The following is a 19,833-nucleotide window of genomic DNA, read 5'->3' on the forward strand; positions in this document are numbered from 1 at the left end:
GACAGTCTAGTTTCTGTTCGCAAGAGTAAAAAAGTAACACCCACCGAGAGTATGATGGCCGTTCGCAACACTTCCCAAAAGACATACAATACAGAACACTCACTGTAAAACACTCACTGTAAAACACTGCACGAAAATGTCAGCACAAAGATGTCACTTACTAGCCAAGAGAAGATGGGGGGGACCAGGAGGAGGGGGGAAACAAGGAGGGAGGAGAGGAAAAAAACGAAAAAGGGGGGGGGGGGGGAACCAAAGGAGGGAGAGGACTCAAAAGGGGGAAGAGGGGCAGGGCAGACGCGAGAGGAAATGCAAAAGGACTCGGGGGAGAGAAGGGGGCAGAGAGAGGGGAGGTGAGGAAAATAGTAGATGGAAGGGAAGGGGGCGAGAGGTAGCCTGGGAAAAGGGCAGAGGAAAGTAGGGGGAGTGAGGATCAGAGTTGATAGGAGGCAAAAAAAGGGAGAGAGGGCATCAGCCGGGAGAGGGAGATCATCCACGTTCACGAGGCACGTTAAATAATTAAGGGGAGACGGAAGGCAATTTTGTCCCTATTCTGCCAATGCTATTTTACCCTTTGAATAGGAACATTTTTCAAAAGAACTATAAGTGATAAAACAATGACATTTTTCCTGCATATATACAGGGTGGTCCAAATATCTCACGAAATAAGCGTCAAACGAAAAAACTACAAAGAACGAAACTTGTCTAACTTGAAGGGGGAAACCAGATGGCGCTACGGTTAGCCCGCAAGATGGCGCTGCCATAGGTCAAATGGATATCAACTGCGTTCTTTTTTTTTTAATAGGAATCCCCATTTTTTTTACATATTCGTGTAGTACGTAAAGAAATATGAATGTTTTAGTTAGACCAATTTTTCGCTTTGTGATAGATGACGCTGTAATAGTCACAAACATATGGCTCACAATTTTAGACTAACAGTTGGTAAAAGGTAGGTTTTTTTAATTAAAATACAGAATGTAGGAACGATTGAACATTTTATTTCGGTTGTTCCAATGTGATACATGGACCTTTGTAAACTTATCATTTCTGAGAACGCATGCTGTTACAGAGTGATTACCTGTAAATACCACAGAAATGGTCCAAATGGCTCTGAGCACTATCGGACTTAACATCTGAGGTCATCAGTCCCCTAGAACTTAGAACTACTTAAACCTAACTAACCTAAGCACATCACACACATCCATGCCCGAGGCAGGATTCGAACCTGCGACCGTAGCGGTCGCGCGGTTCCAGACTGAAGCTCCTAGAACCGCTCGGTCACACCGGCCAGCTAAATACCACATTAATGCAATAAATGCTCAAAATGATCTCCTTCAACCTCAATGCATTTGGCACTACGTGTAACGACATTCCTCTCAACAGCGAGTAGTTCGCCTTCCGTAATGTCCGTACATACATTGACAATGCGCTGACGCATGTTGTCAGGCGTTGTCGGTGGATGACGGTAGCAAATATCTTTCAGCTTTCCCCACAGAAAGAAATCCAGGGGCGTCGGATCCGGTGAACGTGCGGGCTTAGACGACGAATCCACCTGTCATGAAATATGCTATTCAGTACTGCTTCAACCGGATGAGAGCTATGTGCCGGACATCCATCATGTTGGAAGTACATCACCACTCTGTCATGCAGTGAAACATCTTTTAGTAACATCGGTAGAACATTACGTAGGAAATCAGCATACATTGCACCATTTAGACTGCCATCGATAAAATGGGAGCCAATTATCCTTCCTCCCATAATGCCGCACCATACATTAACCCGCCAAGGTCGCTTATGTTCCACTTGTCGCAGCCATCGTTGATTTTCCGTTGCCCAGTAGTGCATATTATGCCGGTTTATGTTACCGCTTTTGGTGTATGACCCTTCGTCGCTAAATAGAACGCGTGCATAGAATCTGTCATCGTCCCGCAATTTCTCTTGTGCCCAGTGGCAGAGCTGTACACGACGCTCAAAGTCGTCGCCATGCAATTCCTGGAGCACAGAAATATGATACGGGTGCAATCGATGTTGATGTAGCATTCCCAACACCGACGTTTGTGAGATTCCCGATTGTCTGCTACTGATGTGCGGATTAGCCGCGACAGCAGCTAAAACACCTACTTGGGCATCATCATTTGTTGCAGGTCGTGGTTGACGTTTCACATGTGATTGAACATTTCCTGTTTCCTTAAATAAGGTAAGTATCCGGTGAACGGTCCGGACACTTGGATAATATCGTCCAGGATACCGAGCAGCATACATAGCACACGTCCGTTGGGCATTTTGATCACAATAGCCATACATCAACACGATATCAACCATTTACGCAATTGGTAAACGGTCCATTTTAACACGGGTAATGTATCACGAAGCAAATACCGTCCGCTCTGGCGGAATGTTACGTGATACCACTTACTTATACGTTTGTGACTATTACAGCGCCATCTACCACAAAGCGAAAAGAGTGGTCTAACTAAAACATTCATATTTCCTTACGTACTACACAAATATGTAATACAAATGTGGATTCCTATTTAAAAAAAACGCAATTAATATCCGTTTGACCTACCGCAGCCCCATCTGGCGGGCCAACCATAGTGCCATCTGGTTTCCCCCTTCAATCTAGACGAGTTTCGCTCTTTGTAGTTTTTTCGTTTGACGCTTTTTTCGTGAGATATTTGGCCCGGTCACTATCAATGTACCACCCTGTATAACATATATGCCTCAATTTACAAGTAAAATGAACATAATACCTCTTAAGCTTTGAAGAAAAAAATTTTATACTTTCACTAGTAACATTTAAATTTTTTATACATTAATTATTATAAAACAGTTTCTGATTGTTTGGTGGTTTCCAATTTACTTGTGATAACTTATTACCATCTGCAGTACAAATTGACCAAATTTCATGTTTCTAACCCCGTTAGTTTATCAAATAATGGTATCCGAAAGTAAAAACAAAAGTAGTTTTGAGAATCATCCATTTAAAGTTTAATATTGCAATTCTAGTACAGTTATTTTCCAGCACCATAATGTGCATCATCTGAATCATACTGATCATTTCTTCTCTTGGTCCCTCTTCTTTTCTGTCTGGCTTCTTTTGTGCACTTTAAATTAGCAATATCTGCTTTGCGGATTCTCTCTTTATCTATTCGCACCAAGGATTTTGCAGTATTTCCACTAGATTTAATGCCCAAAATTCCAAAACAATCAGTTTTCTAATTACACCCTCAGTGAAGCATAAAATAGCATCATAAAAACCAAATTTGAGGGTTGGAAGCTGAACAAATGCAGTTTTCGGTAACTGGTCCCAAATAACAGAATTCACACATTCATTGAAATTTTGGGTTTTCCCATGAAGACGTTTCTTCAACAAGCTATCTTTGCAAATGTCTCTAAATATGGGTTTAATTTCATTCATTACTGATGCAGGAAAAGAATGTTTATGGTCATATTTGGCACTTCTCCTATACTTGCACCAAGTGTCAGGATCATTCGGACAAAGACCGTGCACTAGATTTTCATTTGTGGAAAGCTTATGGAAAAAGATAGCCCCAACAGCTTTTTTTATGCTTTCTAAATTCTCTACATTTCTTCTCGTAGCCAAGCCATAATAATTCTGTAATTTATGTATTTCAACATTTGTCGGGCGACTTTTATCACTTAACTTCTTACCATCTTCCAATGCTATTTTTGACTTTTCTTTCAATAATCTTCTCAACCTGGATCCCACCCTCTTCTGGACATGCCCAGTGCACTATAATATAGAAATTGTGAGATTAGGACCATAGGATTGTTCTGCACATACTCAGTCATAAGCCTTGCTGTCACCATCCCCTAACATTCTTGGGTCCTTTGACCCAATAACCTCATTTACTTTTACGTATTTATTTCCTCTGAATTTTAATTTAGGCAAGAATGTCTTTATTCGTGACATTTTTATGAAAACACACGGAACCAAAGAAAATACAGATCAACACGTACTTTACTCACAACAAACATCACTAACTGCAACCATTAACGCTCGAAAACAATAAGAAACACGATCGGAAAAACGAGTACCGATAGGAGATACACAGTAGGAAACACTGAAGCGATAAAACAATAGAAGCATGAAGTAATATACAAGGAGTAAAAGAATGCTGTGCATTATCTCTGTATGGCACAAAAAGGAAGGCGTGGCGTTTAAATGCCAGATTGCACAGAGCGTCAGGAAAACCATCAAACCATCATATCTCAGGAAAAAATTGTCGTGTTTATATAAAACAAAAACTGTTTCACGCAGGAAAGACCAGGCATTTCAAATACGCTAAAATCTAAAAATTGAATTTTTTAAGCCCACTTGCCTTCCGTCTCCACTTAAGGGGACAAACTGATTAAGAAAAAATGTGGATTTTCTCAAAATGAGACTTTTAGTATCTCTTAAGATAATGCTCCCCGCCTCTGTAGTTGAGCGGCCAGCACCCCTGACGGCTGCTGTGGGCCGGACAGAGTGGCCGAGCGGTTCTCGGCGCTACAGTCTGGAACCGCGTGACCGCTACGGTCGCAGGTTCGAATCCTGCCTCGGGCATGGGTGTGTGTGATGTCCTTAGGTTAGTTAGATTTAAGTAGTTCTAAGTTCTAGGGGAATTATGACCTCAGCAGTTACGTCCCATAGTGCTCAGAGCCATTTGAACCGTTAGAACGGCTGCTGTGCGGGAACCCGATTTCGAATTCCGGCTGCACTGGGGTGTTTATCCACTCGGACTCTGGATGCTATTTTGTCATCATCGTCCTTTCATCACCATTAACGACCAAATCGCCGAAGGGTCGTCAAATAACAAGACTATTACTAGGCAACCGAACAGTCCCAGGTGGGGTCTCCGAGTCAATAATGCCATACGATCAATTCGACCTAAACCTCACCAGTATTACTACACTTATGAACAGACAATGGATGCTAATGAGCATTGAAGTAAGTCAGTGGGGAAATTTCAAAATTTGTGGCGGACTAGGACTAATCTGGATATTCCCCTTCTCATTAGATGTCATCTTAATCGCTTCGGCCATCCTGACACAGTTCGTGAGCGACGCGAAGTTGCAACTTATCCTCATACTACCGACATAGTGTCTCCGCCCTTTAAGCCTCTTTACTCGCAGCATTCGCTGATTCCTGTATGAGTTCGAGCGTTGGCTGGTTGGTTGATTAATTTGGAGAGGGGACCAAACAGCGAGGTCATCGGTCTAAGAGTTCGAGCGTACGTGTGCAAAGCTGTAGAAGGAATTATTGGGATCGTCTAGCCGTTATCCCAAAGAAGAACTAGTTTTTTAAAATACCGGATGCAAAGAAGTCTCTGCCTCGCTGTTTGAGCCACTTTCTCACAATTACTTTGACATCCTCGCTGTTGCGGCATTTTTTCCCCGCTTAATGTGCCCTTAAATGGACCAAACAGATGAAAATCTGAATAAGGCGAACCTGTACTGTAGGGAGGATGAGGCAGTGTCATCAAAAACATTTTCCGATGGTTTCTTGGGTCAGCTGGGTGGTGTGAGGGCCAGCATTGTCGTGTAACCAAATCACAGCTTTCCTTTGAGATCCACGAGGTTTTGCTCTCATTACAGACTTTACTCTTTCTTCATCAGAATATCCGACCAGTAGGCGCTGTTTATTGTACGCTGACACTCGAGATAACCACAAAAGACGAAAACGACTTGACACTTCAACTGACCAGCCAGGACGTTGTTCGCTCAGAAATTTGTGGAGCAAACCACAGATTTATACCAGTTGCCTCATACAAATTTCACCACAGGGAAAAATTATTCAAGAAAAGCTTTTAGCCTGTTTTTTACCTTTTGAAAGAAAAAAATCTATTGCTGAAAGTTGTTCTACTAATGTGGAAACTTCCACTGGGCACGCCAACGTTAAATGCAACATCAAGGTTATAAACAAAACAATTTTCTCAGCTCATCCCAGTGATGCCATCCTAAAGTCATGAACGCAAAAATTAATCCTACAAGCTTTCATTTCTACATCTGTTTGTCTCCTTAATTATTGAATGTTCTTTATATACACTCCTGGAAACTGAAATAAGAACACCGTGAATTCATTGTCCCAGGAAGGGGAAACTTTATTGACACATTCCTGGGGTCAGATACATCACATGATCACACTGACAGAACCACAGGCACATAGACACAGGCAACAGAGCATGCACAATGTCGGCACTAGTACAGTGTATATCCACCTTTCGCAGCAATGCAGGCTGCTATTCTCCCATGGAGACGATCGTAGAGATGCTGGATGTAGTCCTGTGGAACGGCTTGCCATGCCATTTCCACCTGGCGCCTCAGTTGGAGCAGCGTTCGTGCTGGACGTGCAGACCGCGTGAGACGACGCTTCATCCAGTCCCAAACATGCTCAATGGGGGACAGATCCGGAGATCTTGCTGGCCAGGGTAGTTGACTTACACCTTCTAGAGCACGTTGGGTGGCACGGGATACATGCGGACGTGCATTGTCCTGTTGGAACAGAAAGTTCCCTTGCCGGTCTAGGAATGGTAGAAGGTTGGGTTCGATGACGGTTTGGATGTACCGTGCACTATTCAGTGTCCCCTCGACGATCACCAGAGGTGTACGGCCAGTGTAGGAGATCGCTCCCCACACCATGATGCCGGGTGTTGGCCCTGTGTGCCTCAGTCGTATGCAGTCCTGATTGTGGCGCTCACCTGCACGGCGCCAAACACGCATACGACCATCATTGACACCAAGGCAGAAGCGACTCTCATCGCTGAAGACGACACGTCTCCATTCGTCCCTCCATTCACGCCTGTCGCGACACCACTGGAGGCGGGCTGCACGATGTTGGGGCGTGAGCGGAAGACGGCCTAACGGTGTGCGGGACCGTAGCCCAGCTTCATGGAGGCGGTTGCGAATGGTCCTCGCCGATACCCCAGGAGCAACAGTGTCCCTAATTTGCTGGGAAGTGGCGGTGCGGTCCCCTACGGCACTGCGTAGGATCCTACGGTCTTGACGTGCATCCGTGCGTCGCTGCGGTCCGGTCCCAGGTCGTCGGGCACGTGCACCTTTGGCCGACCACTGGCGACAACATCGATGTACTGTGGAGACCTCACGCCCCACGTGTTGAGCAATTCGGTGGTATGTCCAACCGGCCTCCCGCATGCCCACTATACGCCCTCGCTCAAAGTCTGTCAACTGCACATACGGTTCACGTCCATGCGATGGAGCTCCGTATGCCACGGCAAACTGGCTGCCACTGACGGCGGCGGTGCACAAATGCTGCGCAGCTAGCACCGTTCGACGGCCAACACCGCGGTTCCTGGTGTGTCCGCTGTGCCGTGCGTGTGATCATTGCTTGTACAGCCCTCTCGCAGTGTGCGGAGCAAGTATGGTGGGTCTGACACACCGGTGTCAATGTGTTCTTTTTTCCATTTCCAGGAGTGTATTAATGAACGACTACCGGTGTAAACGTTCACGACGCAAGATCCTAATTACAGGTTGCCTTTCAAACGGCTTTCGGGGGGCAACAAAAATTTTATTTTCAATATTTCATATTGTTATTCACCACATTTAAAACTTTAAAATAATGTCATAATTTACCCCCCTTCTGCCGGAGGTTCGAGTCCTCCCTTGGACATATGCGTGTGTGTGTTGTTCTTAGCATAAGTTAGTTTAAGTTAGTTTAAGTATTGTGTAAGTATAGGGACCGATGACCTAAGCAGTTTGGTCCCTTAGGAATTCACACGCATGTGAACATTTCATAATTTATCCATTGAAAACTATAATCTTACTTCAAAGGTTTAATACAAAAGTCAGTTATTTAATTTAGAATCTATTTTGGCCTTATATTTCAGGAGGCAGCGTAAATCAAGGTGTACAGATTACCCAGACTATATTTATCCAGTATTTGAGAATCAGAGCACTTAGCGACAGCTAACGCTCATAATTACAAATCATTTTTAAAAGTTTTTCTCGCTGACTCTCCCAACAAGAAAATGAAAGGAAAAAAAAAACTGACCGCTTACTAGAAAGTTCACTGTTCATGCAGTAAATTTCGGGATCTGGTATGACGTTTTAATTTATTACTTGTCCCGTCTAATTCTATTCGCAACACATTTAGCATACGGTATCTACATGTAGCACTAAATGTGCCTCCAAATTATTGTGTGACAAGTAGTTCGGGGGGAAATGATGTTGTATATTCGAGTCATCGTAAATGATCAGGCAGTGAACAAGATGGAAGCAGTGATTCGTGACAATCGTCGGTTCACTTTGTACGAGATGAATGCAACGTATACAGAAATATACAGATCTCTAATGCATGTAATCATTACTGAAAAAGTTGGTTTTCGAAAATCGTTTGCAAGATGACCACTGAAATAGTTTATAAATCAACAACAAAGTCATCGCATTCGCATCTTCACGGGAATTCCTCGTGCGCTGCGAACTGTAAAGAGAATAATTTCTTGACTCTGTTGTTGACGACAACATGTGGGTGCCCCGCTACACACCTGAGTCGAAAAGATAGCCAATGCAGTGGTGACATTCTTCCTTACAGTCAATGAAAAAATTCAGACCCACTGTTTCTGTCTTCTGGCTTCTGTCTTTTGGGACGGTAACGGGCTTCTCCTCTTTGAATTTTTGCCCCAGGGGAAAAAAAATACTAATAGGCGATACCGTGAAACTCTAAAAGAGTAATGGCGGGTAATACAAAACAAAATGAGGGGAATAGTAATGAAAGGAGTGTGATTGTTGCGTGACAGTACACGTTTCCCAACAGTCAACGCTACAAAGCAACTCCTGGATCCATTCGGTTGGGACATTGTCAACCACCCCACTCACAACCCCGATCTTTCATCTTGTCACCTCTGCGAATCTAGAAATTTAGAAAAACAGAACAAATCTGAGATCACATGTCGATAGCACACATTACTTTGTATGAATAAAGGGCCAACTGTGATTTACGAGAATGATGTTTTCTGAACCCGTGCTGGTTGTGCGTCAATATATCATTTTCTTCGAGGTAATTCATAATATCTGAAAGCAGTATATGTTCCAAAATCCAATCGCAAATCGGCATCAATGATGTGGATCTGTGATTCGAAGGATTACATCCATTTCCTTTCTTGTGTGTTGATGTGACCTGTGCAATTTTCCAGTCGATAGGTACGGATCTTTCGTCTAGCGGACGGATGTATATGATAGCTAAATGCAGAGCTATACATTAGCGTACTTCGGAAGGAACCTAATTGGTATATAACCTGTGGCGAAACTTACCTATATTCAAAATTATCCTAAGGACAAACACACACACCCATCCCCGAGGGAGGACTCGAACTTCCGCCAGGACAGCCGCACAGTCCATGACTGCAGTGGCCTTTATTAGATTGTTTAAATTGCTTCTCTGGACCGAGAGTATTTACTTCTAAATTACTCTGTTAGTAGCTGTTCTTGATTCCAGTACTGGAATATTTAGTGCGCCATCCTTGGTGAAGGAAATTTCGAATACCGTGTTTAGTAACTCCTGTTTGGTGACACTATCATCAGTAACATTGCTATTGCTATGTGTTCTAATTGTGCAGACCTGCGTAACTCACCTGTACTTGGTGGAGACCCTCCACTTCTCGAGCTGGTAGATCCAGAAGATGGCGCCCGACAGTTTTCCCGTCAAGCCAAAGGTGAGCTGCACCTGGAAGACGTGACGCGTCGAGTTGCCGTTGAGCGGTGTGGCGGCGTTGCCGAAAGCTCGCAGTACGGAGAGGGCCTTCTGTACGCGTTCTCCTTGTCCATTCCCACTCTGCAACACAGTAAGTACACGATGACGTTAGTCACAGCTTATAGTGGCGTGGAGGCCTGCAGCTCAAAGTTTTAGTGAAGCTGACGTCATGATAAAGAGGCATACTCCGTTCGGCTCCATTAAATCTTGCTTAATTGTGTTTACTGCTGTTTAGTGTACGACATGTACAGTTTTGTAAATAAGAAAGCATTACTGCAATTAACCTTCTGCTAACTTACATCCTATATGGATGAATAGTACTTATGTCCTCCCCTTTTCGTGTGTGTACATGGTCCTCACACAAACATTCAATTGAAAAAGGTTGACTGAATGACGAGTGTATTTTCATTGTTTTTTCACTTGTGTGCTATCAACCCCTGCAGGTGGACGAGTTGTGTTACACTATCACCTGGACTATTCTTACCTATTCTTTCTCATACATTTTCAGATGGTATTTTAGCTGTCAATTTCATTTTTGATGTCCTTGTGTAGCAAAAAATTTCACTACTTTCAGTGTTTTCTTTGACAATTTTCGTCCGTCATTATCTTGCATTCAAATTCTGTACTCCAGATATAGTTTCAGAAACATCCTCCTTATATACAAGCAATGCACAGATTAATACTGGTAGATCTCTTGATGAAGGCAGCTTTCTTCAGCTGACAGGCGGGAGTACGGCTGCACCGAACTGCCTGATGTCGGTTCGCCCTGCGGCGAGTCTCACGAGAATCAGATCCATTTTTATGGTTGCGTACGTTATCCATATGGAGCCATTAACTTAGACGCAACTACATAATCGTCACTACCCGATTTTTTAGTAACTGTTCTCTTGTAGGTCTACCCTAAACGCTGCCAGCTAGTGTGAAGTTAAGACGTCAGTTTCCAAAAACAAGATTTGTTACGGTGATGATCTCACAGTGTTTGACTCCCCTAAATGCCAAATACTAAAAATGGCTAAGCAGGAGTTGCTGGAGGTCTTCTTGCAAAGATGTAGACGCATGCGTAACTATAGGAGAGATAAATGCTGCATTTAGTAGAATTAAAGAGACCTTTTGAGAATAGAGAAACAACTGTACGAATATAAATATTTCAGTTGTAAGCAAGTACTAAGCAAAAAGAGAAGCATGAAAGGTGGAAGGAATATGTAGAAATTCTGTACAACAGAAATTATCTTTCTGACAATTTTATAGAAAAAATAGAGGAAATAAATGAGGATGAGATACCACATGTGATGCTGCGAAAGAATTTGCCAGAATGCTGAAAGACCTAAGTCGAAACAAGGCCCCTAGAGTAGACGGCAGTCTTGTAGTGATTACAATTCCGAAGATCGCAGATGCTGACACTTGTGAGCATGACAAAAACATCAGTTTAATAAGGTACAGTTTCAAAATACTGACAAGAAATATTTGCAGAAGACTGGAAGAATTGGTAGAGGCCGACAACGAGGAAGACCGACTGATCTTAGAAGTTAGGTTGAAGAAAGGCTAACTCATGTTTATAGCATTTGTGGATTTAGAGCAAGCTTTTACCAATGTTGACTGAAATACTCTCTTTGAAATTATGATGACAGCAGGGATCAAATATAAGGAAAGAATGGTTCCTTACAACTTGTATAGGAACTGCAGTTACAAGAGCTGACATATGAAAGTGAAGGAGTAGTTCAGAAAGGTGCGAGACAGGGATATAGACTATCCCAGTTATTAATTCTGTGCACTTAGCAAGCAGAGCAAGAAACGAAGTAGAAATTTGGAAGGAAATTAGAGTTCAGGGAGAAGAAATAAAAACTTTGAGGTTTGACGATGACATTGTCGTTCTCTCAGAGACAGCAAAAGACTTGGAAGCGCAGATGAACCGGTTGGGTTGCCTCTTGAAATGATGTTATGAGTATCAACAAAGGTAAAGCACGAGTAACGAAATGTAACAGAAATAAATCAGGATTTGGCGACGAAATTGGGTTAGGAAACGAGACACTAAATGAAATGCACGAGTTTTGCTATTTAGGCATAAAAATAATTGATGACGCCTGAAGGAGAGTGAACGTCGAATGTAATTTTAAATGTTAGGAAGGTATTTTTATGGAGTGTAGCCTTATACGAAAGTGAAACATGGATGATCAATAACGCAGACAAGAAGAGAAGAGAAGCTTTTGATGTGTGGTGCTACAGAAGAATGCTGAAGACTAGAGGGGTAGATAGAATAACTATTTACTTAATCGATTAAGGAAAAAAAAATTATGTCGGAACTTGGCTAAAAGAAGGGTTCATTTGATAGGATACATCCTGAGGTATCAGGGACGAAGAATTTGTAATGGAGGGAAGTGGAAAGGGGTAAAACTGCAGAGGGAGACCGAGCCTTGAATACGGTAAGCAGATTGTAGTGGGTTGGGTTGTTTGGGGGAGGAGATCAGACAGCGAGGTCAGCGGTCTCATCGGATTACGGAAGGACGGGGAAGAAACCATCCCGGCATTTGCCTGGAGCGATGTAGGGAAATCACGGAAAACCTAAATCAGGATGGCCGGACGTGGGATTGAACCGTCGTCCTCCCGAAAGCGAGTCCAGCGTGTTAACCACTGCGCCACCTCGCTCGGTCCGAGATTATAATGAATGAAGTCGCAGTAGCTATGCAGAGCAGAAAAGTCTTGCGCAAGACACACTAGTGTGGAGAGATGCATGAAATTAGTCTTCAGATCGAAGACCAGAGCAACAACAACTGAAATGAAGGTTTCAGTCAAAATTCAAAACATTGTTATATTCGTATCACACACTAGAGGACCAGTAGTAAGTCATAGGCGATTGTATAACTTGTTTATTGGCAGTAAATACGGAAACAATGTAACGCGTTTCGTAGCATGAGACACAAAGAAAGGCTGTGTACGAAACCATGGCATGTAAGATTTTAGAATGATCTTGATGAGGAATGCTCCCTGGGTAAAAAAAGGTCCAGGTACGGCCAGTGACATAAAGCATGTCTTAAAATGGGTTTTAAACGGTGTTTCACCAAGAAATATATTTACAAATATTGTATCATTTGTGGCATCAGCAAAGATAAACGAAGAATTAAAAGTCAACTAAGTGAAGAATGTATAGGAGAAATTACTTCGCCAAATAGAAGACAAGGCGAGCCTGTCAATAATAAGAGCCCATGGCAGCCTCCACACCCATGTCATGCATCTGTACGACCATTGGCCGTTTCGCTAACGCACATCAATGGCGTTACGTCACCTGTACAGAAGCATTGGTTGCCTCCAGATCCTTGTGCGGTAGTTTTTGATTTCCGTGCAGCCATTACAATGAATTTAGGAAAGCTTCAACTGCACTACATTCACGTTATCTGCATAAGATCACTAGATTCAACTGATGGTGGCCAGCAGTAGATCACAGTGATGCTAATTATAATACAGGATACTGGGTAGTGGTGCGTGGTGATAGTTTTACTGGACATAAATTTCATCATTTATTAATAAACAGACAATCAGCATATTGCACATTGTGGCAATAGCAATTACACAATTTTTGATAACACACAGTTTAATATTCACCTGCACTTCATCATGATGACATATAAAAAAGTTTCAGCTTGCAAGCTACTAAAAACCTTACCAAGATGGTTATCGATTTCTTTTAAAACCGCTCGTCGACATACAACTCTCAAAACGTACTTAACAAAACTATGCAAATTGGCTTCACGTATGTTAAACCGTTTACATAGTCTTAGCGCCACTAATGCAGTAAACCTTAACATGGTTACATGGTGACAATCTTACATCAAATGCTCTCACATATATTCCACCATCTGTCATACAATCACGGCATACCAGCACAGCAGATACTTAAAAGCAAACAAATGGAGGAAATCACAAATTAAAGTTCCAATCGAACATGAGATTGTGAGATGCGGTACGCCACTCTCTCTCTCTTTACCAACATCGTCAGTCAGGTTAATATTCATAGTTTAGGTCATCATCTCGGTGTTGCCCAGTACTACATTTGGTATTTAAGGTTTATGACGTTTTTACACGAGGAAATTGTAGGCAGAACGTTCATATAACTACATGTGTATCCTAAAGAGAACTTGTAAACGAGGGGCCATACTGGAGGTGATAGAGAACAAGGAGAGAGATGGATTGGGGCCTTAAATTCTGTGTGCAGCGACCAGACTGTGTGAGTGAAGGAGCACTCAGTGGATAGTACCTGCAGAGGGCCTTTTAGCTGTAGCACTCCCCATTTTTTGCTTGGGGTCGGAAAAGGGGGCACTGATTTGCAAAAACATTTTACCTGGGCCAGACAGTAGTCTGTGGCAAAGGCAGCCAGTTGGCAGAAAGTGGGTGGAGGAAGCCATTTTAAGAGAGATGGCAGTAAACTGAGCTCTTGTGCAAACTGTGAGAAGGCCATAAAACTCTGTGCATTCTCATGTTAGAAGCTGTGACGACACAGACAGAGTGGCTGTTGCAAGTGTTTAGTGGAGACAAGACTGTAACTCCACTGATGCCAGGAAGTCGCCATGTTCTTTTAACATGTAGCAGAAACATATATTTCACGGGTATGTCTGTCTGGAAAGATTAACAGCCTTCTTTCAGAAATTGGAAATTGTTGGGCTGGAAAGATTAAATCTCTCCGTAAATGAGGGACTGTGGTCCCATCTAGGTAGACGTTTTCTGCTGAAACATGGTCATGCTTACCGTGAGAACGTCGCCTCCATTGTCTAAGATCTTATTGTTCCAGACAAGTGAGATTTTGAGTCGCTCATTGGCTCCTCTCAGGACATGCAAAGCAGAGGCTTCATCCCCCAGCGTGGGAACCCCGGTGCTGTGTCTGGATTGGCTACCAGGCCAACAGAAAAGTAAAAAAGGTAGAACCAGTGAGTAGAGGATAGTTCGATTGGTTTGCATAATGGGGGGGGGGGGGGGGGGCAGTTTCACTTTTGCTAATTCGGCTCCCGCAGCAAGGCTTGGTGGAAAGTTGTAGTGATTCTTTGCCTTCTTCGTCTTCTGGTCTTCTCCTAGCGGAGAACTTCAGGTTTTTTCCTAGTGGGTGAGACTTGCGGTCTGTATCCTGGTGTGGACTACGAACCAGTGGCAGTTTCCAGCTGTACGGACAGTCGAAATGCATATCATTTTGGACATAATGGTGTAATGAGGGTGAACGTAATTCATCCAGAGTCAGCTGTCTGACGTTTGATAAATCCAGAATGCACTTTCGTACCTGTGAGTCAAATTGGTTTGACCAGACCAACGAACGGGCGCACCTCACACTGAAATCTGCCAGAATTTCAGGGCTCTGACAAGGAAGCTTCCCACCTTCTGATAATCAGAACGCCAGTCCGCACAGTTTGCAAATTTTCGTGGACGTTTCAGAACCTTTCTACTGCCACAGCACACTGATCCTCGCCCATAGTGCGCGGTTTTCTACTGCCTCCGGAATCAAGGTGAAAGGGTAAAATACTGCTGCACCAACGTAGGGTTGTTAAATGATAGTCACAGCTCAGTGTTCTCCGGTGAACCATAGTTAGTGGTACACTTGGTCGTAGTTGATTCCATTTGAATAGAGTTGGGCCGCCGCGCCGTTGGAGGCGCCTTGTCACTGACTGCGCGGTCCCTCCCGCCAGAGGTTTCAGTCCTCCCTCGGGCATGGGTGTGTGTGTTGTTCTTAGTATAAGTTAGTTTAAATTAGTTTAAATAGTGTGTAAGTCTAGCGACCGATGACCTCAGCGGTTTGGTCCATTAGAAATTCATGAAAATTTGAACAGAGTTGGACCTCACAGCGGATTCATGTGAACTAAATTAGATTGTTTTGTAAGAGGGATTAATTCAGGGGAGAATTTGTTTATCTTCCACCCCAATGAATGTTTCGTCAATCAAGCACAATCTTTTTTCTGGGTAGCGTCTGTCATTTTTTTGTAAGATTTATCAGCTCGTTGTAGCATGAAAGGATTAATAAAACTTGTCATTAGTTTTGTGCACTTAAATACGCCACTGTTCTCATTCATATTCCCTCAGCTATTCACTGTTTTTATTTTACTGTGGTGGCACATGGGTACACCAGCAATTCAAGGTTCAATTAATTAATTAGATTATTAATCTGAGTTCTGAATGTGACGGCAATCATAAGCAACAAAAATGCCATGAATAAATTTACTAATTTCAAGTGGTTCAAATCGCTCTAAGCACTATGGGACTTAACATCTGAGGTCATCAGTCCCCTAGACTCAGAACTACGTAAACCTAACTAACCTAAGGACATCACACACATCCATGCCCGAGGCAAGATCCGAACCTGCCTCAGTAACAGTAGCGCGGTACCAGACCGAAGCTTCTAGAACCACTCGGCCACAGCGGCCGGCTTCTAATTTTATATATAAAATTAAGGGTGAAGCTCATGATTTGGAGGTTATTGAGAAGATAATACTTTTCTTTGTGTAATGATGATAATATTTAGCATCATTCAGACATATTTATGATTAAAAGCAAGCGATGGCTTGCAATTGCTTTACATCATTTAAAAGACACACAGCTGCAACATTCATAATTATAACAAGAGCCAAACCTAATACTAACTGGTCACAAGGGATTTACGATGAAGAATCTTTGAATCCAAAACAAAGCCCTCGTTTATACTAGAGACCACTACAGCAACATGCAGAGTTTAACGAGACGCTAGCTCATGCTAATAAGCAATGCTAAAACGACTCGATGTGAATCGTTTGATATTATTATTTCTTTTTTCCTAATTTTACTCTTATAACTGATAATGTAATGAAGTGTACAGGGCGATAATTATTGAACTATGTGAAAAAAATGTAGATTAGTTAAAAATTACGGTGTGAACATACTTTATTCAATGTGTAAACGTCACTACGGAATTCGGATTTACGTTACGTCACGTTCGATATGCCCGCCATCATTGGCAATGATGTGGGCAGACTTATAGCGAAATTCTGCATGACCCACTGAAGTGCCGGAACATCGATGCTGTCGATGGCCTCCTTATTGTCTGTTTTCGGTTCGGCAATGGTTTTGGGGTTCTTGTATACACTTTATCTTTAATACAACCCCACAAAAAGGAGTCGCAAGTGTTCAGATCCGGAGAATATGGAGGCCAATCGAAGCGCATGTCAGTGGCCTCTGGGTGCCCCAGAGTCAGAATGCGATCCCCGAAGTGCTCCTCCACTGTATCAATCAGTCTTCTGCTTCGATGGTTTCGAGCTCCGACTTGCATGAACCACATCTTGTCGAAATCAGGGTCACTTTGGATAACAGGGTTGAAATAATCTTCCAAAACCTTCACAGACTGTTCGGTAGTCACTGTGCCATCAAGAAATATCGCCCGATTATTCAGTAACTGGACGTTGTCCACCACACAGTGTCCCGTTGAGGGTGAAGAGACTTTTCGACCGCGAAATGCGTATTCTCTGTCCTTATTGACAAACCCATGAAAATGGGCTTCGTCACTAAACCAAACTACGTATGCGCAAACTAATTCCAATCATGCCCTGAGGCCAACAGTGCAGTTTAAATGTCCTAACGAAAGCCGTTCAGAAGTTATGACGATTTTATTTCATATTCTTCAATAATTGATACCCTATATTTGGTAAAAAAATGTATCATTGTAAAAAACGGAATAAAAAATTTAAAAGAAACCATAAAGTTACGAGATGCGTGTTTGCTTAATGTTCAAAGATTGCTTTTAACACAGCAAAACTTCCAGAAGTTGTAAAAATGGAGAATGCAAAACTATTCAGCGTAAATGACGGAGCGCTACTCTTTTCTCTTCTTGCTGTATTATTGCCGTTTGTTGTTACGAACGCAGGATGAGCAGATGCAAGTCTTGTGGTTGTAAATACACATCAACAAAAAAAGTTTTGCCTCACCTCGGGTCCTAGAGTTCCGGAACCCGTACAGAAAACTGGAAAAGAGAGCAACATACAAATTATTTGCGACTTGTTTATTGCTCATGAAAACCATACATTGCATCTTGTACCACCGTACAGCGAGACGTGCATAGGTGGTGGTCCAGATTGCTGTACACACCAGTGCCTCTAATACGCAGTAGCACGTCCCCTTGCATTGATGCATGCCTGTATCCCTCGTGGCATACTATCCACAAGTTCATCAAGGCTCTGTTGGCGCTGATGCTTCTCAGCTCAAGATTATAAACCAGTGGTTATGTTTAAACAACACATCTCATTCTTATATGTTTAACAAATACCCAAATGCATGAATAATTCTGATTTATTCTGTGGCGTCTGAACTTACCGGAAATAGATTGTACTCTGGACATCAGCCACCCTTGTGATTCTCTATTTATCTACCGTTGGCTATGTTTAATCTATCGAGATCATTCTCTTGGCTGTCAATTCAACTAAGTACCTGGGTGTTAAAATTAGACCATACGGTTCTAGGCGCTGCAGTACGGAACCGCGGGACTGCTACGGTCGCAGGTTCGAATCCTGCCTCGGGCATGGATGTGTGTGATGTCCTAAGGTTAGTTAGGTTTAAGTAGTTCTAAGTTCTAGGGGACTGATGACCTAAGATGTTAAGTCCCAGAGTGCTCAGAGCTAATTGAACCGTTTTTTTTTTTTTTTGTTAAAATTACGAACAACTTCAATTGGAAAGACCACAAAGATAATATTGTCGGGAAGGCGAGCCAAAGGTTGCGTTTCATTGGCAGGACACTTAGAAGATGCAACAAGTCCACTAAAGAGACAGCTTACACTACACTCATTCGTCCCCTGTTAGAATATTGCTGCGTGGTGTGGGATCCTTACCAGGTGGGATTGACGGAGGACATCGAAAGGGTGCAAAAAATGGCAGCTCGTTTTGTATTATCGTGTAATAAGGGAGAGAGTGTGGCAGATATGATACGCGAATTGGGATGGAAGTCAATAAAGCAAAGACGTCTTTCGTCGCGGCGAGATCTATTTACCAACTTTCTCTTCCGAATGCGAAAATATTTTGTTGAGCCCAACCTACAGAGGTAGGAATGATCATCAAAATAAAATAAGAGAAATCAGAGCTCGAACAGAAAGGTTTAGGTGTTCGTTTTTCCCGCGCGCTGTTCGGGAGTGGAATGGTAGAGAGATAGTATGATTGTGGTTCGATGAACCCTCTGCCGATCACTTAATGTGAATTGCAGAGTAGTGATATAGATGTAGATGTAGAGGTTAACGAGTAGCCACATACATACATGTGTAATTCTGATTTACTGCACAGTTTCTGAAGTTATGGAAGATAGAATGAATACTGCCCATTCTTAATACGCACTTAATATTTACACTTCGCGTGAAGATGTTGGATACGCAATCCATTGTAACTTTGCGACTAGAAGACGACCCCACTCGGCTGATGACCCGTGAAGATTTCATGGATGTACACTACTGTAATAGAACACAAATAGTCCCTTGAGCTCATTCCTGAATAAGTAAGATAGTCATAGATATTTGTGGAAAATTTCGTCCAGTTTATGATTTTTGTATCTTCGTGGCCTTGTAGGTGTTGGTGGTCGGCTCCGCTAGTCCACAAAGACGTATTCTCCTGAAACCCTCCAGGGCACTCTAGGTTTTGAGGGTATTTACCCAACTAGCTTAGAACTCTTGAAATCCTGTGTGGATTAGGGTATGAATGTGTCACGCTTGCGCCTCCTGTGGTTCGTATTTTGCTCATCCGATCCCCACAGAGAGGACTGAATTTAATTATTTTACCTACAGTATTTCCTTACTTCACATGAGTGACTGTTCGTTAAGGATGATTTATAGCACGATACGTTACATTGATTTTACAAGGTTTTGGATGGGACGGTATTCTCGAGATGAGTAACCGTAACCCGACATTCCATAATTGCTTTCAATTCAGTCACTCTGAAGCGCGCCAGATGATATGAGCTTTGAGAATATCTGGTATTAAAAGGAAGCTGGGCCGTGTGCGAGCTAAACTGATGAAATTATAGAGAATGTTGCACTGCACACGATGTTATTTTCCCATTGAGTAATCAATGACTTCCTGTTGTCATTATCCATTGCGCATGAGAAATAGGTATGTGATCAATTACTTCAATGGGCCAATTACGTAGT

The 19,833-nt window shown here is 42.7% G+C and overlaps 1 protein-coding gene across 2 annotated transcripts in view; it reads right to left on the bottom strand.

Annotated features, from left to right (window-relative positions):
- Positions 1–19,833, bottom strand: part of LOC126336659 (neither inactivation nor afterpotential protein C) — a 340,870-nt gene that overhangs the window by 192,148 nt on the left and 128,889 nt on the right. For both annotated transcript variants that reach the window (XM_050000600.1, XM_050000597.1), the window contains exon 11: positions 9,591–9,790. In XM_050000600.1, coding sequence (XP_049856557.1) covers positions 9,591–9,790 — 200 coding nt within the window. The remainder of the gene's footprint in view (positions 1–9,590; positions 9,791–19,833) is intronic.

Source organism: Schistocerca gregaria, chromosome 2 (genome assembly GCF_023897955.1).
Source record: "Schistocerca gregaria isolate iqSchGreg1 chromosome 2, iqSchGreg1.2, whole genome shotgun sequence".
Classification (NCBI taxonomy): domain Eukaryota; kingdom Metazoa; phylum Arthropoda; class Insecta; order Orthoptera; family Acrididae; genus Schistocerca; species Schistocerca gregaria.